At 45.7% G+C, this 22,985-nt stretch overlaps 1 protein-coding gene across 1 annotated transcript in view; it reads right to left on the bottom strand.

Moving 5' to 3' along the window:
* Window positions 1–22,985, bottom strand: part of LOC137376904 (anoctamin-9-like) — a 346,229-nt gene that overhangs the window by 278,807 nt on the left and 44,437 nt on the right. Inside the window, exons 7-8 of the mRNA XM_068045861.1 lie at window positions 22,086–22,094; window positions 18,629–18,684 (exon numbers count right to left, since the gene is read on the bottom strand). Coding sequence (XP_067901962.1) covers window positions 18,629–18,684; window positions 22,086–22,094 — 65 coding nt within the window. The remainder of the gene's footprint in view (window positions 1–18,628; window positions 18,685–22,085; window positions 22,095–22,985) is intronic.

The following is a 22,985-nucleotide window of genomic DNA, read 5'->3' as shown; positions in this document are numbered from 1 at the left end:
TAAAGGCAGGACTTGCTCCCATGGAACCGATAGAGTGGGGGAAGGATTAGGACATGGCATATACAGAGATTAAACAAGCCCTTGTGCGTGCACCAGCCCTAGGATTGCCAGACATCAATAGACCTTTCCACTTACACTGTAATAATGATGGAGACTATTACAACGCAGTTCTAACACAATAATATGGCGACTAAAGGCATCCAGTAGCATATTATTCCACCAAAAGGCCCTCAGTGGCTGCGGGTCTCCCATGCTGTGTAGCACTTTAGACCGTATAGCCTGGCCATTACGGGCCAGTGAGCCGGTGGTGATGGCGGGGCAGATCTACATATCTGTCACACTCTGGTGGAATTGTTGAAAACAGGCAAGCTAAGATCAGTATCAGACAATAGGAGGGCTGCATGGGAGGCTCTTCTGATCCTTAAGGATAAGTCTATGCAAATACTGCAAGATATAGGAGCCAATCCTGCAGAGGGTATGTTGTAAGAGGGAGAAGGACATCGCTACAAAATACTGGTTGAGGATGAAGAGGGCTGTGGGATTAAGGATGTTCCATTAGAGGGAGCAGTCAAAGAACTGTTTGTAGATGGGTCAAGATGATATATTAACGGGGAGCCCAAGACCAGCTGGGCGGTAGTAAAGAGAAACTGGGAGGTAGTGAAGTAAAGGAGCTCTAGGGGATTCTAAGGCCTGGTGGCCGAGCTAGTAGCACTCACGGAGGCGTTGAAGTGGTGCGCCGGCAGACGAGCCAACACTTACACGGATAGTAGATATGACTTTGGTACAGTGTACGACTATATGGCAGCATGGGCAAGGAGGGGATGCACAACGTTGGAGGGGGGATCATGTCAAGCATGAAGAGATGGTTCAATCCCTGGTAGAGGCAGCAAGCCTCCCTGACAAGGTAGCAATTATAAAGATTAAGGCCCTTCTGCGAACAAATGACACCTCCAAGAAGGAAACCAGTGGGCAGATCAGGCGGCGAAGAAAGCTGCCGAAACCCTGAGCCCAGCCTCAGTGTTGAGAACAGTTAGTGTCATCAGCCTGGAGGAAGTTAATGTTAAAAGACTGCATGAGGAGACTCCCCAGAAGGAACAGGAGGAATGGGAAGAGAAAAGGCCTGTAAAGGAGAGAATGGAATATGGCGAAAGGATGGAAGAGTGCTGGCTGCACACTGTGTCAGACAGAATCTGTTGGAAATATATCATGGGACAGCGCACCACGGAAGGAATGCTATGGTACAATTAATGGAGCGCTACTGGTGGTGGCCCAGCATGGGCCGGGACACAGTCAAATACTGCCAAAGGTGCCTGATTTACGCAAGACATAACACGTGAAAGACTGTCAAAGTCAGGTTAGCCAACCAGCCTAGGCCACAGGGTCCCTGGGAGAATTTACAAATTGATTTCACAGGTTCCCTATGGAACAATAGAGGAAAATCTTATGTCAAGTGATCATGGATCATTTTACGAGGTGGGTAGAGGCGTTTCCGACATGAAACTGCTCAGCCCTTACAGTAGTAAAGATCCTAGCGGAAGAAGTTATACCGAGATGGGGAATGGCCCTCCAAATAGATTCAGATCAAGGAACCCACTTCACAGGGAAGGTGATGAAGAACATGTGCCAGTTACTAGGAATAAAGCAGAGGTTTCATGTCCTGTATCACCCACAGAGTTCAGGCATGGTGGAACAAATGAACCAGACTTTAAAAACCGCCATAGCAAAGAGCAGACAGGGAGAGGGTGGGTGGACGTACTGTCTGTCATACTGATGCGACTAAGAGCGACCCCTAACCGGATGACAGGAATAACACCTTTTGAATTAATGACAGGAAGGGCAATGCGCCTCCCGGTGGGAACTGCAACAGGTAGTGAAGATGAAGGACTGCTAAAGGATACAATTAGGAGGTATGTGGTAGTTTTATGCGAACAGTTAAAAGAGCTGCGGTCCGAGGTCAGGGAGCAGCAGGAGATAGCAGTCTGGGAAAGGAGTGAGGGGAGTGAGGAATCATGCAACATCCTGAAAGTAGGGGAGAAGGTTATGGTGAAGAGGTCTCCCGATAGATCTGGGTTCACCCCTAAATGGCAAGGGCCGTATGAAGTAATAATTACAAGTGACATCTGCGTATGCCTAGATATGGCAAGGAAAGGAAGGTGGAAGCATTGGTCACAGGTAAAACCATATGTCTCAGTCTGTTTCTGCTAGCAGGAAAGCAACCGGTCGGTCGCTTAATTACTTTGTTTCAGGCAGACCTTCAGAGAAATGGCAACAGCCACCTCCTATTGACGATAACTGAGGCATGGGAGGTGCCCACCGTGAATATCAACCAAACCATCTGCCTGCATCTAGGACAGTACATTCAGCTGCCTAAAGGAGGGAGTAGGGAATGGATGCGGAAACTGGGAGCCTGGATTTCTGATAGAGTTACCGCCAGCAGTCATTGGGTCATTCATGTTTTTCTACCAAGAGAGGACGACAGGAACGATTTAGCCAGGTAACACTACCTCGATCCGGGGTTACATTCCACCTGCCCAACCCCGGCTGCGACTGGCTGCTCTGTTCCATCGTCGGAGCGCATGAGGCGTCATACCACCCAATAGGCTGGAACTGGCTCCCAGGCATCTGCGACATTTACTGTGAGCCAGGGTCCTATGCTATTTCCTTAGACCAGACTAACCTACCTTACACTAACAATGCAGCCGACCATGTGGGCATCAAAGGGGTATATGATATCAGCTCGGGCGTGGGACAGTTCTGGTATCTGTCCTAGGTATCTAATGGAAAGGGCAGCATGCAAGTGACCAACACCAGTCTAAATATCACAGCAGAATGGACTAATCTGCCCCCATTTGTTTTTTTTTTGTTGAAGGGGGCCTTTATTCCTCAGGCCCCCTTTATATACATATTTATATTTTTAAAAATAACTTTATTAAAAACAAATAAACAAAAAAAACTCAAATTAAAATGCCACCCATTTGTTTGGGAACCTGGGTTAGAGGGACAATATTGTCAAGAACAGTGTATCGATGTTGTTAATCGGTTCGAGTGTAGCGATATGCGCTGCTTTAACTTGTGGGCATCAGAGGCCTACCAAAAGCCCAACCACCAATCCACCCCCTACAGACAGGATAATTAGAATTGGGAAACCCAAGTTAGTATTACATGATGTTACGATGGCCACCTTAGAAGTGACCTACAACTTGACCAGCCTGGTCTCCACTTTGCGAGGATCATGCTGTATCTGTCAATTGGGCAACACAAAAGTTACAGCAGCTGATTCATGACTATCGGACCCGCATAGCTCCTGGAGTCCGGACTGCCCGTGAGGGGAGGAAGAAGCAGAGTGTTGTAGGGGACATGGGGTGGGGGGGGATTCTATTCGGGAGTGCCAATTCGGCCCTGAACTCACTCCAAATTTCCGATATAAATGATTGTCTCCTGGGTGGCCAGGGAGACTGCGAGAGAACTGCGATTCACAGACCGGGTGATTGAGTATGCACTCAAGGCTATACACTTTCGGGGGAGGGCTTAATGGATGGGTTGAAGTTATCAATGTAATTAATGCAACCGATTCGCAATCGAAGGGAAGGGCCTGTGACATGTTGGCTCAGAACTTGGTAGATAATGTTGTTTCAGATATTGAAGATATACAATTTGGTATGGCCCTCTGACACATACACCAATCTGTAAAAAAATTAGATCTTATCAACATACATGAGGAGAGACAGGAGCTGGTAGTCATCCGGCCTATAACGGGAATAGCGAGGAGCACAATCACATTTCTGTTGATTATACCTCAAGAACATGCCAATGGAACTTATTCCAGGGGATACAAGTTCATATCCCTGGCAGTGGTGAGGGATGAGCTAGTGTATCAGGTGGGATCCTAGGGGTATATAGCTACAGGTTTAAATGGTACTCTTTTGACAGTGCAACACGAGATTGTTGCATTGAGTCACAGCAATACATCATCTGCTCTTGCAATACTCTTGAGACCCATCAGTAATGATTCTGCCATAATGGTATTGGTCAGCCATCTCGAGAAAGCCTTTAAGGCAGTGCAAGCCTACCCTATGCAGTAGTGCTTTTTAACGGAATGGACAAGGTTCTGATATGGAGGATTGGAGTGTGAAAATAACCACCCTTTCTGCTTACAGATCACTGACTCCTTTCCGGTGGGAGATTTCCATTTTGCAGGCAGGGCCCTCACGGGGTATGTATTCAGCCCCTGGTGGGATGGATCATTAGACATTGATGACGTCCCAGGCAGAACACCATGGGAGGTGGTGCAAAGGGCCTTAGCCACCACAAAGAGGTTTATGGAACAAAGCCGTCAAGTAATCACAAGGGGTACGGTACAGGTGAACCTAGCCAAAGGAGTGGCTAGAAGATTGGAGGACTCAGTCAGTAATGCAGCCAAGGTGGCAAGAATGCAGTATAACTAGTGGGAAGTGGGAAAGATCGCTGCAGCCGTTGCGTCCATTGTGGTCCTGGTAGTCAGTCTCTGTATATGTTGCTACCAAAGGCTGATGATATCCCAAGCGGTGCAGGTGGTAATGCTGGCCAACAAAGGGTACATCCTGGTATCCCCTGCGGTCAGAGCCCCTCTCCCAGGGAATATGAAACATATGAATATTTATGAAGATTACACTATATAACGGGATAGAGGTTCCAGGCTCAGTCCAGGTCAACAGGACTTTGGCGAAGCCGTAAGAGAACGGTAGAGTAGGAGATCCGAAGCCCACTGAATTCCAGTAGGACCCCTGGAACAATGAGTGAGTGGAGGATGTTGGGAATGTCCCACCTGAGTCAGGTGGTGCACCTGACCAGGGGTCCTAAAGGAAGTACTGTAGCGGGACCAGGAGGGCAACATTAATAGATCATTTAGCATTAGGATACATTAACAGTCTTAGAAGGGAGATGGAAGCATTGTAGTTGTGGGGAACCAGGGCATGATGGCAGGTGTGACAATGGTCATGGGAAGTTGTACAACCCAGAAGTCTAATTGCCTTCACATCTGTGTAAACATGCTGTCTTTGCTTCACTAATCAAAGAGATAAGAGTGTGACTGCAGGAGGCACAGGGTGCCATAAATGTGAAAAACACCAAGCCTCATGGGGAGGAGATGGCAGGGGAATGATTAGTGAGACAATGCAATCCAGTTTATTGATCAAGCTGCAGCTTTGGAATGTGTCGGGGGCTAGTGTGGACAAATGAGTAATGGTGATTGTATTCTAGAAATGTGAGTTTTAAATATTATTTTGCTGAGAAAACTGTTTGGCCGACCAGAGAGTTTCTCCCATGCACCGTGCTTGAAATTAAACCTTTACTTACTTTCTCCACAACAGTACCAACGAGCAACAGTAAAGGAATGGCGATAGAGTGCCAAGTCGGAATGGTGTGTGGTTTGTAGGGAAACTTGCAAGTAGTGATGTTCCCATGCTTCTGCTACCTCTTAGGTGGTACAGAACATGGGGTTGCCCTTGGTGGCAAAGGTCGTGGGCTTGGAAGGTGCTATCAAAGGAGCCTAGGCAAGTTGCTGCTGTGCATCTTCTATTTGCTACATACTGCTGCCACCAGTGGTAGAAGGAGTGAATGTCTAAGGTGGTGGATGGGTTGCCAATCAAGAGGGCCACTTTGTCCTGAATGGCATCAAGCTTCTTCAGTTTTGTTGAAGCTGCACTTGCAGGCAGATGGAGACTATTCCAGCACACTCCCGACTTGTGCCTTATAGATGGTGCACAGGCTTTGGGGAGTCAAGAGGTGGGTTATTTGCCCCCCAGGATGTTGATGGTGGGGTATTCAGTGATGGTAATGCTTTTGAACGTCAAGGAGTCATGATTAAATGCTGCCTTTGTTGGAAATGGTCCTTGCCGGGCACTTGTGTGGTGCGAAAGTTACTTGCCACATATCAGCCTAAGTCTGAAAGTTGTCCAGGTCATTCTGCATGCGGGCAGAATCTGCTTCAGTATCTGAAGAGTCGCAAATGGTACTTAACACTGCAATCATCAGCAAATATCCTCACTTCTGATCTTACGATGGAGGGAAGGTCATTCATGAAGCAGCTGAAGATGGTTGGACCTAGGACATTACCCAGATGAACTCCTGCAGTACTGCCCTGGGGCTGAGATGATTGGCCTCCAACAGCCAGAACCATTTTCCTTTGCACTAGGTATGACTCCAACCTGCGGAGAGTTTTCCCTGCAATTTCCATTGACTTCAATTTTGCTAGGGCTTCTTGATGCCTCACTCAGTCAATGCTGCCTTGATGTCAAGAGCAATCACTCTCACATTACCTCTGGAATTCAGCTCTTTTGTCCATGTTTGGATCAAGGCTGTAATGAGGTCTGGAGCTGAGTGCCCCTGGCAGAACCCAAACTGAGCACTGGTGAACTAATTACTGCTGAGTAAGTGCTGCTTGATAGCACTGTTATTGATGCCTTCCATCACTTTGCTGATGATTAAGAGTAGACTGATGGGGCGGTAATTGGCCAGATTGGATTTGTCCTCCTTTTTGTCGACAGGACTTACCAGGGCAATTTTCCACATTGTTGGGTAGATGCCAGTGTTGCACTGTACTGGAACAGCTTGGATAGGGCCGCTGCTATTTCTGGAGCACAAGTTGTCACTGCTACTGCTGAGATGTTGTTAGGTTTCATAGCCTTTGCTGTATCAGTGCCTTCAACACGGAATGAATCAAATTGGCTGAAGACAGGCATCTGTGATGCTGGGGACCTCAGGAGGAGGCAAGATAGATCATCTACTCCACACTTCTGGCTGAAGATGGTTGCAAATGCTTCAGCCTTATCTTTTGCACTGGCAAGCAGGGCTCCCCCATCGAGAATGGGGATGTTTATGGAGCCTCCTTCTCTAGTTAGTTGTTTAATAGTCCACCACCATTCACGACTGGATGTAGCAGAACTGCAAAGCTTTGATCTGATCCTTTGGTTGTCGGATCGCATTGCTCTGTCCGTAGCATGCTGATTCTGCTGTTCAGCACACATGTAGTCCTGTGTTGTAGCTTCACCAGCTTAGCACCTCATTTTTATGTATACTGGGTGCTGCATATTTGCCTGCACTCCGCATTGAACCAGGGTTGATCCCCTGGCTTGATGGTAATGGTAGAGTGAGGGTTATGAGGAGCCATGAGATTACAGATTGTGGTTGAATACAATTCTGCTGCTGATGGCCCATAGCACCTCATGGATGCCCAATATTGAGTTGCTAGATCTGTTCTGAATATATCTCATTTAGCACGGTGATAGTGCCAAACAACATGATGGAGTGTATCCTCAGTGAAAAGACAGGACTTAATCTCCACAAGGATAGTGTGATGGTCACTCCTACCAATACTGTCATGGACCCTTGCATCTGCGATAGGTAGAATGGTGAGGGCGAGATCAAGTATGTTTTCCTCTTTTGACAGGTCTCTCACCACCTGCCACAGGTCCAGCCTGGTAGATATATCCTTCAGGACTTGGACAGCTCAGTCAGTAGTGCTGTTACTGAGCCACTCTTGGTGATGGACATTAAATTCTCCCACCCAGACTACATTTTGTGCTCTTGCTACCCTCACTGCTTCTTCCAAGTGGTGTTCAACATGGAGGAGCTCTGATTCATCAGCTGAGGGGGGGGCGGTAGGCAGTAATCGGCAGGAGGTTTCCTTGTCCATGTCTGACCTGATGCCATGAGACCTCATGGGGGCCAGAATCAATGTTGAGTACTCCCAGGACCTCTCCCTCCCGACTATATACCTCTCTGCCCCCACTTCTGGTGGGTCTGTCCTGCCAGTGGGACAGGACATGCTGAAGGATGGTGATGGAGTGTGGGACATTGGCAGTAAGGTATGATTCCGTGAGTATGACTATGTTAAGACTAGTCTGTGGAACAACTCTCCCAATTTTGGCACCAGTCCCCGGATGTTAGTGAAGAGGTCTTTGCATCATCGACTGGGCAGGATGTGCCCTTGTCATTTCCAGTGCCTAGGTTGATGCCAGGTGGCTTATCCAGTTTTATTCTTTTCCAACTTTTCTGTAGCTGTATGATACAACTATGTGAGACCGGATAAGGGCAGCAGATCTGTTTCTCTAAAGGGCAGAACTGGATGGGATTTTACAACAATTTGATAGTTTTATGCCCATCAGTTATACTGGGCATTGGTGAGACCACATCTACAGTACTGTGTACAGTAGTGGTCTTATTTAAGGAAGGATGTAAATGCACTGGAAGCAGTTCAGAGATGGTTTAATAGACAAATACTTAGAATGGGCGGGTTGTCTTATAAGGAAAGATTCGACAGGCCAGGCTTGTATCCGCTGGAGTTTAGAAGAGTAAGACATGACTTGATTGAAACATATAAGATTCTGAGGGGTCTTGACAGGGTGCATGTGGAAAGGATGTTTCCTCTTGTGGAGAATCTGGAACTAGGGGCCACTATTTAAAATAAGGCGTAGCCCATTTAAGACAGAGATGAGGAGAATTTTATTCTCTCAGAGGGTCATGAGTCTTTGGAATTCTCTTCCTCAAAAGGCAGTGGAAGCAGAGCCTTTGAATATTTTCAAGGCAGAGGTAGATAGATTCTTGATAAGCAAGGAGGTGAAATGTTATTGGGATAGGTGGGAATGTGGATTTGAGGTTACAGTCAGATCAGCCATGATCTTATGGAATGGCAGAGCAGGCTCGAGGCACCAGGTGGTCTACTCCAGCTCCTAATTCATATGTTCGTAAAGGTGACTTGAGCTCGCAGCTAAGCATGGCGACCCCAACTTTCATCACTGTACATTCCACATTCCAATCCACTGAGATGGAGACACCATGTCTGCAAGGGCCCATCAAGGACAATGACCTGGGGAATCTGAGTGAACCACATATCCTGTCCTCATTAGCATGGCTTCGAGGCAATCACCTGAGGTATTCAACTGGTGGTCCTCAACTTTTAACAATTTATATAAATTACTTGGATGAAAAGACCGAAGGTATAGTTGCTAAATTTGCTGATGACACAAAGATAGATAGGAAAGTAAGTTGTGAAGAGGACAAACGGAGGCTACAAAGGGATATCGATAGGCTAAGTGATTGGGCAAAGACCTGGCAAATGGAGTATAATGTAGGAAAATATGAAATTGGCCATTTTGGCAGGAAGAATAAAGAAGAAGCATATGATCTGAATTGTGAGAGATTGCAGAACTCTGAGATGCAAAGGGATCTGGGTGTCCTGGTGTATGAATCGCAAAAGGTTAGTATGCAGGTACAGCAACTAATTAGGAAAGTTAATGGAATGTTATCATATATTGCGAGGGGGATTGAAAGTAAAGAGGTTATGCTTCAGTTATACTGGGCATTGGTAAGACCACATCTGGAGTACCCGGTACAGTATTGGTCTCCTTATTTAAGGAAGGATGTAAATGCACTGGAAGCAGTTCAGAGAAGGTTTACTAGACGAATACTTAGAACGGGCGGATTGTCTTATGAGGAAAGGTTCGACAAGCCAGGCTTGTATCAGCCGGAGTTTAGAAGAGTAAGACACGACTTAATTGAAACATATAAGATTCTGAAGGGTCTTGACAGGGTGCATGTGGAAAGGATGTTTCCTCTTGTGGGAGAATATAGAATTAGGGGTCACTGTTTAGAAATAAAGGGTCGCCCATTTAAGACAGAGATGAGGAGAATTTTATTCTCTCAGAGGGTCATGAGTCTTTGGAATTCTCTTCCTCAAAAGGCAGTGGAAGCAGAGTCTTTGAATATTCTTAAGGCAGAGGTAGATAGATTCTTGATAAGCAAGGGGGTGAAAGGTTTTGGGGATAGGCAGGAATGTGGCGTTGAGGTTTCAATCAGATCTTATTGCCATGATCTTATTGAATAGTGGAGCAGGCTCGAGGGGCTGAGTGGTCTACGCCTGTTCCTAAGTCGTATGTTCGTCTGTTCTCAAATCTAGGGAATTTTGTAAAATCATAACTAGCACATCCACTATCTCTACAGCCATCTCTTTTTGAACACTCGAATGTAAGCCATCAGGTCTTGGGAATTTGTCAGATTATAGTCCCTTAAATTGCTCCAAAACTTTTTTTCTCATATTAATTATCTTAAGTTCCTCAATCTTATTAGCCTCTTGGTTACCCTTTATTTCTGGTATGTAATTCATGTTTTCTACTGTGAAGACAGACACAAAGGCCAGAATTTTATGTGCCCCCCCCCGCCCCCCGTCAGTTTGGTAGCGGGCTAGGAGGTGGGGAGGAGGGCGTAAAATTCAGTAGGTTGCCGGGTTGCCATGCCTGTCGCCTGCACAGTCTCACTGCTATTTTACCTGCAGCGGGGAAGGTAGCAGGCGGCCCACCCACCTTTAGGCCAATTAAGGCATTTAAGGGCCTCTTCCCGCCACTTCTCATATTTTACCAGTGACAGATAGACACTTCGGCACCTGAGGAGGCTGCCTAGTAATACCTGGAGGCCGCCTTGTGGGCTAAGGGGGCGGGGGGGGGGGGTAATTTGTCATCGGGCACCCTATGCCCTAGAGCAGCACAGGCCACCCCCGCTGAAACAACCTACCCTGCCCTACACTCCAATGATCCCACCCTCCTCTTTGGGGCTTAGCTGATTGTCTCCAGCAAGGCCCGACCCCATTTACCTTTTTGGAGGCTGACATCCATCTCGCTGGGTGCAGTCCCAGTAATGGCCACTGCTCCCGGTGACACTGCTGGGACTGATGAGCTGTCGGCCCTCTGATTGGCCAGAAGCTCTTGGAGGCAGGACTTCCTGCTCAAAGGGACGGAAGCCACAACTGCAGGCACTTAACTGCCTGAGCCTGGCTTCTGGGGCTGACAGAGGCAGGCTCGCCCCAGCTTTCCAGCCGGTGTGCGGGGCCTGCACCTCAACATTAAATTCCGGCCAAAATATTTGTTCAATGTCTCTGTCATTTCCTGATTCCCCATGATAATTTCTCCTGTCTCTGCCTCTGAGGGACCAATGTTTACTTTAGCTACTCTCCTTTTTTATAGACTGGTAAAAGCTTTTACAATCTGTTTTTATATTCCAGACTAGTTTACTCATTCTATTTTTTCACTTTTTATCAACCTTTTGGTTGCCCTTTGCTGATTCTGAAACACTCCCAATCCTCAGGCTTATCACTATTCTGAGCGACATTAAAGCCTCCTCTTTTAATCTAATCCTTAAATTCCCTAGTAAGCCAGTGATGGATCTTTCTTGCTGAGTTTTTGGTTTTTAATGGAATGTATTTTTGTTGAACATTTTGAATTGTTTCTCTAAATGTTTCCCATTGTTTATTTATCACCATACCTTTCAGTCTATTTACCCAATCAATCTTAGCCAGGTATCCCCTCATACCTATGTCATTGACTTTGTTTAATTTTAAGATTCCTGTTTTGGACTTGAGTATGTTGCTCTCAAACTTCATATGGAATTAAACTGTATTATAACCACTTTTTCCCTGTGGATCTTTTACTATGAGATTACTCATTGCACAAAACTAGATCTAAAATAGCTTCATCCCTCATTGGTTCCATATGTATTCTTCCAGGAGACTGTCACAAAAGCATTCGACAAGTTCATCTTCCAGACCACATTTGCTAATTTGATTGGTCCAGTCGATATGAAGAATAAAGTTTCCCACAATTATTACATTGCCTTTGTGACAAGCTCCAATTATTTCTTGCTTAATGCTCCGTCCAACAGTATAACTACCGTTAGAGAACTATTGACTACTCCCACCAGTGTTTCTTCACCCTTGCTATTCCTACTCTCCACCATTACTGATTCTACTTCTTGATCTTCTGAGCCAAGATCCTTTTGCACTTCTGTCCTTGTGTTATCCCTTACTATCAGGGTTACTCCTCCTCCTTTTTCATTATGTCTGTCTTTTTGAAATGTTGTGTACCCTGAAATATTTATTTCCCAGCCTTGGTCACCTTGTAACCATGTCTCTGTGATGGTGATTCGATCTAAACCATTTATCTCTATTTGTGCCAATTGTTCATCTATTTTATTGTGAATGTTTCACACATTCCTATAAAGAGCCTTTATTTTTAACTACTATTCTTTGCATGGACCTTATTTTCTGATGCACCATTACTGTTAATCTCTCCGTCCCTACCTATGCCACTCTGCTTGTCTTTATCCAAGTCGCTACACCGTTCTACTGCCTCGACTTTTCTCTTTAGATTGCCAAATCTTCCTTCACCCAAACCCTCCCCCACCTCTTTTAGATTAACACCTTATCAATAGCCCTAGCTATATGATTTGCGAGGACACTGACCCCTTTCCGGTTTAAGTGGAGCCCATCCCAACGGAACAGCTCCCTCTTTTCCAAGTACTGGCACCAGTGCTCCAGGAATCGAAACGTCTTCCACACCATTTCAGCCGTGTGTTTAATTCTCTAATCTTCTTGTCCCTATGCCAACTGGCATGTGGCTCAGGTAACAATCCAGAGATTATTATCTTTGAGGTTCTGCATTTTAATTGGGACACTAACTCCTCAAACTCTCTCAGCAGAACATCATTCCTAATTCTACCTATGTCACTGTTTTCTACGTGGACCACAACAACTGGATCCTGCCCCTCCCACTCCAAGTTTGTCTCCAGCCACGAGATATCTTTAACCCTGGCACTGGGCAGGCAGCACAACCTTCAGAACTCCTGGTTGTGGCTGCAAAAGCAGTATCTAACCCTCTGACTATACTACCTCCCATCACTACCACATTCCTTTTCATTTCTCTCACTTGAATGGCATCCTGCACCACCATGGTGCCATGGTCAGTTTCTTCAATCACCCTGCAGTCCTTGTTCTCATCCACACAGGTAGCAAGTACCTCATGCCTGTTGGTCAAGGTCAAGGGCTGAGGCTCCTCCATCACTACATGTTGGATCCACATACTTGCCTGACTCAGAGTCACACCCTTTTGTCCCTAACCACTGACCAACTCTAAAGTTCTACTTAATCTAAGAGTGTGACTGCCTCCTGAAACAAAGTGTCCAGGTAACTTGCTTCCTTCCTGATGCCCAGCAATGTTTGCAACTTTGTCTACAGCTCGGCATCTCTGAGCCAAACTTGCTCAAGCTGCAGACACTTACTGTAGATATGGTTGTGCAAGAATACACTGCTTTCCACAAACTCCCACATGTTGCAGTCGCAGCACACTACCTGCCCTGCCATGACTGTCTAACTTTCTTTATCTATTTCATGAGTTAACATGTTACTAATTTAGTAAAGTAATAGCAAGTTACAGTCTTCTACCATGGAGACAAAAGAACACTCACCAGTTACTAGATAAAACTAAATTAAAAAGCAGCACACTTCCTTTCCCCTCTGCACTGAATTCCCACTTGAACCAAATTCCTGTCTTAGCACTCGGTTCACGACGCACTCTGTTCCCAGATCTCAGATACAGAGTCTGGCGGCCAAAGTCTCAGTTTCCATTGCAGCACAGGCAGAAGCCATCCACCCAACCTCCCAGTGCTGCAATGGAAGCTCAGACAGAGGGCATGAGATCCATGTTTGATGCCATGAAGGCTCAGTCTGCTGCCATCATCTCAGTACTCAAAGTGGCATACAGGCTCTCACAGCAGTCCAGCTATCTGCTCTCCAACAAATTAGTAGGGCTGCTGAAGCACCACCCTGGGGGAGTGGCCCTATGGAGCACAAACCTGCTGTCCTCTCTCAGGATGACAGCATTCATGCTTCCACCACTTCCACTTCAACAGTGCCCTTGCTGTTATCTAACAGCCAGCTGCCCAGACTGCTGCCACCCACGCTGAGGTGGTGCAGTCCAAAGTTGGGCCTTAAAAACCCAGAGCTGCTCAAGGTCATCCTGAGAGGCCACTTGCAGCCTTCCACCACCCATGACAGGCAACAGCACCGGCAAGACAGGCTAAGGGATGCACAAGGATGAATAGTTCATTCTTGTTTGTATAATTGGATATGTTGTTTGGTATATTTGTTATGGCAAGGTTTTTGTCTTTTATTGCAGAATTTTGGCCAAGAGGACACTGTGTTGGAAAGCCATAGAATAATAGGAAAGTGGAGTATGGTGGTGAAGTGATGCCATCCTAAGGGAGCTGGAGTCTCAGCTGGAGCTCACAGGCAGCCCATCAGGAACGAAGGCACCCCGGATGCCTCCTCTCTGCTTCTTCCCCCTCCTCCATGCAGCTTCCCCTCTCTGCAGCCACTGATCCTTCCGGGGAGGTGGTGGCGTAATGGTAATGTCACTAGACTAGTAATCCAGATGCCTAGGCTAATCCTCTGGGTCATGGTTCGAATCCCACAATCGCAGATGGTGAAATTTGAATTCAATTAATAAATCTGGAATTAAAAGCTAGTCTAATAGTGACCATGAAACTATTGTCGATACTTGTAAAAATCCATCTGGTTCACTAATGTAATCTGCTGTCCTTACCTGGTCTGGCCTACATGTGACTCCATACCCACAGCAATGTGGTTGATTCTTAAATGCTGTTTGAAATGGCTTAGTAAGCCACTGAAGTGTATTAAAACCGCTACAAAGTCTAAGAAGAGGAATGAAACCGGATGGACCACTCGGCATCAGCCTAGGCACCGGAAACGTCAACAGCAAGCACAGAACCTGTTGACCCTGCAAAGTCCTCTTTACTAACATCGGGGGGCTTGTGCCAAAATTGGGAGAGCTGTCCCACAGACATAGTCATACTCACCAAATTATATTTTACAAACAATGTCTCTGACACCACCATCACCATCCCTGGGTATGTCCTGTCCCACTGGCAGGACAGACCCACCAGAAGTGGCGGCATAGTGGTATACAGTGGGGAGGGAGCTGCCCAGGGAGTCCTCAACATTGTCTCTGAACCCCATGAAGTCTCACGGCATCAGGTCAAGCATGGCAAGGAAAGTTCCTGCTGATTATCACCTACTGTCTCCCCGCCTTGGCTGATGAATCAGTGCTTCAACATGTTGACCACCAACTGGAAGAAGCACCAAGGGTAGCAAGGGCACAGAATGTTCTCTGGGTGGGGGACTTCAATGTGAGCCAAGAGTGTCTCGGTAGCACCACTACTGGCCATGTCCTAAAGTACAAAGCTGCTAGACTGAGTCTGCGGCAGAAGGTGAGAGAACCAACAAGAGTGAAAACCCTACTTGGCCTCGTCCTCATCAATCTGCCTGTCGCAGATGCATCTGTCCATCATAGTATTGGTAGCAGTGACCACAGAACACTCCTGGTGGAGATGAAATCCTGTCTTCACATTGAGAGCACCCACTATCGTGTTGTGTAGCACTAGAACCATGCTAAATGGGATAGACTTCAAACAGATCTAGCAACTCAAAACTGGGCATCCATGAGGCACTGCGGGTCATCAGCAGTAGCAGAATTGTATTCAACCACAATCTGTAACCTCATGGCCCGGCATATCCTCCACTCTACCATTACCATCAAGCTGAGGGATCAACCCTGGTTCAATGAAGAGTGCAGGAGAGCATGCCAGGAGCAGCAGGAGAGCATGCCAGGTGTCAGCCTGGTGAAGCTACAACATAGGACTATTTGTATGCCAAACAATGGAAGCAGCATACGATAGACAGGGCTAAGCGATCCCACAACCAACGGATCAGATCTAAGCTCTGCAGTCCTGCTACATCCAGTCATGAATGGCAGTGGACAATTAAACAACTAAGAGGAGAAGGAAGAGGCTCCATAAATATCCCCATCCTCAATGATGGGGGAGTGCAGCACATCAGTGCAAAGGACAAGGCTGAAGCATTTGCATTCAGCCAGCAATGCCGAGTGGATGATCCATCTCAGCCTCCTCCTGAGGTCCCCAGCATCACAGTTGCCAGTCTTCAGCCAATCGGATTCACTCCACATGATATCAAGAAACAGCTGAAGGCACTGGATACTGCAAAGGTTGTGGGACCTGACAACATTCCGGCAATAGTACTGAAGACTTGTGTTCCAGGATTTGCCATGCCGCACCACTAGCCACGTACCCTGCTCCAGTACATCTACCCAGAAATTTGGAAAATTGCCCAAGTATGGCCTGTGCACAAAAAGCCAAATTCAACCTGGCTAATTACCGCCCCATCAGTCTACTCTTGATCATCAGCACAGTGATGGAAGGGGTCGTCGGCAGTGCTATCAAGCGGCACTTGCTCAGCAATAACCTGCTCACTGACGCTCAGTTTGGCTTCAGCCTGGGCCATTCAGATCCTGACCTCATTACAGCCTTTGACCAAACATAGACAAAAGAGCTGAACTCCATAGATGAGAAAAGAGTGACTGCCCTGAACATCAAGGCAGCCTTTGACCGAGTATGGTATCAAGGAGCCCGAGCAAAACTGGAGTCAATGGGAATCGGGGGAAAACACTCCACTGATTGGAATCATACCTAGCACAAAGGAAGATGGTTGTGGTTGTTGGCAGCCAATCATCTCATTCCCACGACATCACTGCAGGAGTTCCTCAGGATAGTGCCCTCGGCTCAGCCAACTTCAGCCGTTTCAACAATGGCCTTCCCTCCATCATAAGATCAGGAATGGGGATGTTTGCTGATGATTGCAGAATGTTCAACAAAATTCGCAACTCCTCAGAATTGAAGCAGCCCGTGTCCAGATACAGCAAGACCTGGACAACATCCAGGCTTGGGCTGATAAGTGGCAAGCAACATTTGCACCACACAAGTGCCAAGTAATAACCATCTCAAGCAAGAGAGAATCTAACCATCTCCCCTTAATGTTCAATGGCATTACCATCACTGAATCCCCCACTATCAACATCTTTGGGGTTCCCATTAACCAGAAACTGAACTGGACCAGCCAGATAAATACTGTGGCTACAAGAACAGGTCAGAGACTGGGAATTCTGCGGTGAGTAACTCACTTCCTGACTCCCCAATGCCTGTCCACCATCTACAAGGCACAAGTCAGGAGTGTGTTGGAATACTCTCCACTTGCCTGGATAGGTGCAGCTCCAACAACAATCAAGAAGCTCGACACCATCCAGGAGAAAGCAGCCGCTTGACTGGTACCCCATCCACAAACATTCACTCCCTCCACCACCACAGTGGCAGCAGTGTGTACCATCCACAAGATGCACTGCAGCAACTCGCCAAGGCTCCTTCAACAGCACCTTCTAAACCCACAACCTCTACCACCTAGAAGGACAACAGCAGCAGATTCATAGGAACACCACCACCTGCAAGATTCCCCTCCAAGCTGCACACTATCCTGACTTGGAGCTATATTGCCGTGCCTTCGCTGTCATTGGGTCAAAATCCTGGACCTCCCTTCCTAACAGTGCTGTGGGTGTATCTACACCCCAAGGACTGCAGCGGTTCAAGAAAGTAGCTCACCTCCACCTTCTCAAAGGCAATTAGGGATGAACAATAAATGCTGGCCTAGCCAGCGACGCTCACATACCACAAATGAATAACAAAAATCTTCCTGTCATTTTGGAGACCCAGACACACTGCAACTACAGCCCCTATACATGTTGCAGCCTTTGTGTGAACCTGTCACCAAATTCTCTGCCCTCCCTGTGAGGATGCAGCAACATTCCTTACCAAATCCAGCAACTCACAACAGATCCAAAAACACTCCACAGTACTTCCACAAACTTTTCAATAACAGAAGTTAGTAAAAATCACCTCACTGCAAGTTTAATGGCTGGTTTTTGAATAGCACTCATGGGGCATCCCTCTTGCAGCTGAACACATATTCTTTTGTGAGTGGATGGTGCATGCATTCAGTTGACCTGCGCAGTCCAAGTTTTAAAAGCTTATGTCAAAGCAGCCAGAACGGATGTTTGCTGTCATGATTTGGCTAGTTGGGATGCTTCCAGTGCATGCATGGCACACCCGCCCTAGTATCCTTCCCAGAATGCGACACCGTGAGAGTCGTGCCAGAAGCAACTGGAATCACTGTGTGTGCCAATCAGAGGGTCTCTGGCTTCTGTAGCACTATCTCCTGCTGTGCTACGGAGCCAAATTTCGAGCCCAATGTATCTTAAACCCATCTCAGAATAGCCCCTCTTAATTGCTTAGCTATTGTCCAGCTATAGTGATTCCATCTCTAGGTCCTTCTTGATTGCTGCCAATCTCATTTGCTTTGTAGTCATTGACACTGCTGTTTCATCATCACAGTTGATTTACAACCATCATCTATTCATCAATCACTGTCTTGAATGAACACCTCTTCCTTCCATTATCCTTTCAAGTACCATTTTTGGAAGACAATAACCAAAAGTACTAGTGACGTGTCCCTATAGCACCTTAACATCCACAGTTGCATCATATCCATGATAACTTTCTTGGCTCTAACATTTTACTCTTTTCATTAATAATACACGCAGCATGGGCTACTGCTAAAAACTCCATTATAGGGCAGATGCAGTGGACAGGTCCATAACTGTAGCAATACACATTATTTCTTAATGGTATTCAGATTGTTTGCCTTTATTACGATGAAATTACAACAATAAATTTGTAGCAGCAGTATGACATCACATCATTAATTCTGTCTCCAGTTCTAAGCCCAGTAAAATGTCTTCTAAATTGCATTAAATCAAGTGACATGTTTCTTTAACTGTTAACTCTTGAACATGTTTACAAACACTCGGCAACCCTTTTTATCAAAATAAGCATCAATATTTACCTGGTGAAGTGGGAAGGCTGATAGAAATGTCTTGTTTCTAAGTAATTCACGGAGACCTCCTGTATTCAAGAAAAATATCATAGTTATGTCCAAGGCGGGAGGAGTGCACCGTTAATTCAGTCCCACTTCTCCACAGGTCACATCATATATTTAAATTTTCCCACTGACAGAAACAGTCACTCAGATATTCTATTTGTCCCCAGAATAAAGCACATCAACCAGGTTTCTTTAATAAACAAATAAATTATCCAGTTGTTATAAACCAAGTCTTAACCAATAATGAAGTAAAACATACACATAAATGGAAAGATTAAAGCCCCTTATTTTATCCTAGCCCTCACACGCATATTCACATAGATAACCGGTTAACTGGCAAAAATAAGATTTTTGTTTACAGCTGTTACAAAGAAATTGAAGGAATGAAAAAAATAACTTAGATTGAAGAAATGGAAGTCCTTTGTTTTGGCGAGGTGTCCCAAAGGCGAATAGGTGGCTGCCACTAGGAATCTTCCAAGAACAGTTCTTTGCAGGCAATGTTGATGAACGTCCGGGTAAGCTTTCAAGAGATGCAGCTACAGAAGGCTTCACATGGGTCTTACATCAGGTGTGAAGCAACAAAGGTTTCAAGGTGAGGTGAGAGTGACTGCCCTTGACATCAAGGCAGCATTTGACTGAGTATAGCATCAAGGCGCCCTAGCAAAACTGGAGTCAATGGGAATTGGGGGAAAACTCTCCACTGGTTGGAATCGTACCTAGCGCAAAGGAAGATGGTTGTGGTTGTTGGAAGTCAATCATCTCAGCTCCAGGACATCACTGCAGGAGTTCCTCAGGATAGTGTCCTAGGCCCAACCATCTTCAGCTGCTTCATCAGTGACCTTACTTCAATCATAAGGTCAGAAGTAGGGATGTTTGCTGATGATTGCTCAAAGTTCAGCACCATTTGCGACACCTCAGATACTGAAGCAGTCAGTGGAGAAATGCAGCAAGACATCAACAATATCCAGGCTTGGGCTGATAAGTGGCAAGTAACATTTGTGTCACACAAGTGCCAGGCAATTACCATCTCCAACAAGAGAGAATCTAACCATCTCCCCTTGACATTCAATGGCATTATGATTGCTGAATCCCCCACTATCAACATCCTGAGGGTTACCATGACCAGAAACTGAACTGGAGTAGCCATATAAATATTGTGGCTACAAGAGCAGGTCAGAGGCTAGGAATCCTGTGAAGAATAACTCACCTCCTGACTCCCAAAGCCTGTCCACCATCTACAAGGCACGAGTCAGGAGTGTGATGGAATACTCTCCACTTGCCTGGATGGGTGAAGCTCCAACAACACTCAAGAAACTCAAGACCATCCAAGACAAAGCATCCCGCTTGACTGGCACTCGATCCACAAACATTAATTCCCTCTACCATCTACAAGGCACAAGTCAGGAGTGTAATGGAATACTCTCCACTTGCCTGGATGGGTACAGCTCCGACAACACTCATGAAGCTCGACACCATCCAGGACAAAGCTTGAGTGGCACCCAGTCCACAAACATTCACTCTGTCCACAACTGATGCACAGTGGCAGCAATGTGCATCATCTACAAGATGCACTGCAGCAATACATCAAGATCATACATCAGGCAGCACTTTCTAAACCCGCGACATCGACCGACTAGAAGGTCAAGGGCAGCAGATGCATGGGAACACCACCAGCTGCAAGTTCCCCTCCAAGCCACATACCAGCCTGACTTGGAACAATATCGCTGTTACTTCACTGTCGCTGGGGAAAAATCCTGGAACTCCCTTCCTAATAGCACTGTGGGTGTACCTATCCAACATGGACGGCAGAATTCAAGAAGGCAGCTCACCACCATCTTCTCAGGGGAAATTAGGGATGGACAATAAATGCTGGCCTTGCCAGAGACACCCACATCCCTTGAAATGAATAATAAAATTTCTCACATTTGATGCAAAGTTCCTTCAAAGATGCAGAATGTCTTCAAATACAGGAGGCAACAGTACAAAGAGAAAGATAGGCAGGGTCTTCTTCTATTCCCCTGGCAGTTCAGGAAGCAAACTTCTTTCTGTTCTTGGTCAAACACTCTCAGGCTTTTTTCAGCAGTTAAAAATGAAACACAAACCTTTGCAGAGCCAAATCCTATGACAGCCATAAAATCCTGACTTGTCAACAAGAAAATAGCTCTACAGGTCAAAACACAACCCCCTGCTGTGTTTACTTGAAAACAGATGCTTTCCAGTAAGATTTGTTTACTGGTCAGCCTTCTGTTGACCTTCCTTTTAAGGAAAGCACCCAAAGTTTAGCTTCTTCAAGATTCCATCATCCATGAAATCCTTTACAGTTTTTAAAATATAGATTCTCAAGTTTTAACAAAAAATGTATACCCTTGTAATATCTCTGCCCTTGGAGAAATGAAACACCATGTTTGAATGTGTTTCATTACAATGTATAACACAAGGAAGTTGAAGACATTTTAAAACGCATTCTCACACTCATCCCCCATTCATACTTTACTTGTAGTTAATAAATTTTGCTTTGTACCATCTTTGCAGTCATACAACTCAAACAAATTTAGATTTGAGATAAAGCATTTGCCATAACATTACATTGGCCCAAAATGTGGACAATCTTTAAGTGATAGGGCTGCAACAGTAAACTCCATCAGAATATTCTGGCATTCTGGGTTTTAAATTTTTCCACAAAGGTTAGCCAAATCAGCCAATTGCAACCTTCCAAACAGAGCCCCCTAGTTGTTCCAAGTATTGCAGACCAATTCATCAGCAAGGTAAACTACACAGTTGGGAACACTAGCTACCACTGGGTTCACTAGTCTTTGTGAACCTTCTGGAGTACCCCCTAACCTGTATGGTATCACTTGGCACTGGAAAAACCCTTCCGGTGTGACAAAAACTGATATTTCTTCAGCTCGAGATGTTAAAGGAACTTGCTAGTATCTGTTTAACAAATCTATCTTTATAAGAAACTTGGCACTGCCCAGTCTGTCAATAGTCTTGCAAGTGAGGAATTGGGTAGGAGTCTACCATTGTTTCTGCATCAACCTTTCTGTAGTCTATGCAAAGTCGAGTTGAACTGACCCGTGCTTTTACCAGTTCCCCCTGTAAAGGTAGTAATACCAGCACTTCATTCCCTGGTTGAAATGTTTGGTCTTAGCCTGTGTGTCTGCTCATTTTCTTCATAGTGGTTTGGGATGCTTTAAAGCGTTCCTGAGCTACGTTGCCAGCTTTCGTGAGCCATTCCAGGAACACAGATACATAATCTAGTATGGGCAGCACAGTGGCGCAGTTGGGCAGCACAGTGGTTAGCACCGCAGCGTCACAGCTCCAGCGACCCGGGTTCAATTCTGGGTACTGCCTGTGTGAAGTTTGCAAGTTCTCCCTGTGACCGCGTGGATTTTCGCCGGGTGCTCCGGTTTCCTCCCACAGTCAAAGACTTGCAGGTTGATAGGTAAATTGGCCATTATAAATTGCCCCTAGTATAGGTAGGGGAATATAGGGAAGGTGGGGATGTGGTAGGAATATGGGATTAGTGTAGGATTAATATAAATGGGTGGTTGGTGGTCGGCAAAGACTTGGTGGGCCGAAGGGCCTGTTTCAGTGCTGTATCTCAAAATAAATAAAAAAATACAGAAGATTCATTCCTCTGTTCCAAAAATCTTTTTAAAATTAGTTTTAGAGGGCTTCTTATCTCATGTCCACAAACTAATTTAAAAGGACTAAAACCCATAGACTCATTAGGTGAATCTCTAGTGGCAAATAAAAGAAAATCTAGCCCTTTAACCCAATCATGGGGATACTGATGACAGTATTCCATGATCATTGTTTTGAGGGTACCTTTCTAAAGCTCCCTGTGTCTGTGGGTGGTATGCTGAAGACTTTAACTGTGTTATACTCAAACTACCAATAACTTCTTGAAATATTTTGGATATTCAATTGGAACCTTGATCCAACTGAATTTCAATTGGTAATCAATATCTAGTGAAGAATTGGGTTAACGTCTCTACCACTACCTTAGCAGCAATTGTACTCAAGGGAATGGCGTCTGGCAATCGAGTAGCCATATCCATCTTAGTGAATATATACTGGTGTCATGCTTTTGTTTTCAGTAAGGGTCCTATGCAGTCTACCAACACCCCATTAAATGGCTCCCCAATAACTGGTATGGGAATTAGAGGTGCCAGTTTTATGGCAGGTTGCGGTTTTTCTACTAACTGGCACATATGGCATGTTTTACAAAATTGTACCACGTCATTGGAAAGACCTGGCCAGTAATAATGTTGACTTATACGTGATTTGGTCTTCTGGATCCCCATATGTCCCACTA

Source organism: Heterodontus francisci, chromosome 14, assembly GCF_036365525.1.
Source record: "Heterodontus francisci isolate sHetFra1 chromosome 14, sHetFra1.hap1, whole genome shotgun sequence".
In the NCBI taxonomy this organism is placed as follows: Eukaryota; Metazoa; Chordata; class Chondrichthyes; order Heterodontiformes; family Heterodontidae; genus Heterodontus; species Heterodontus francisci.
Note: the sequence above shows the minus strand (reverse complement) of the source record. Positions and strands in the feature narration are given on the sequence as shown.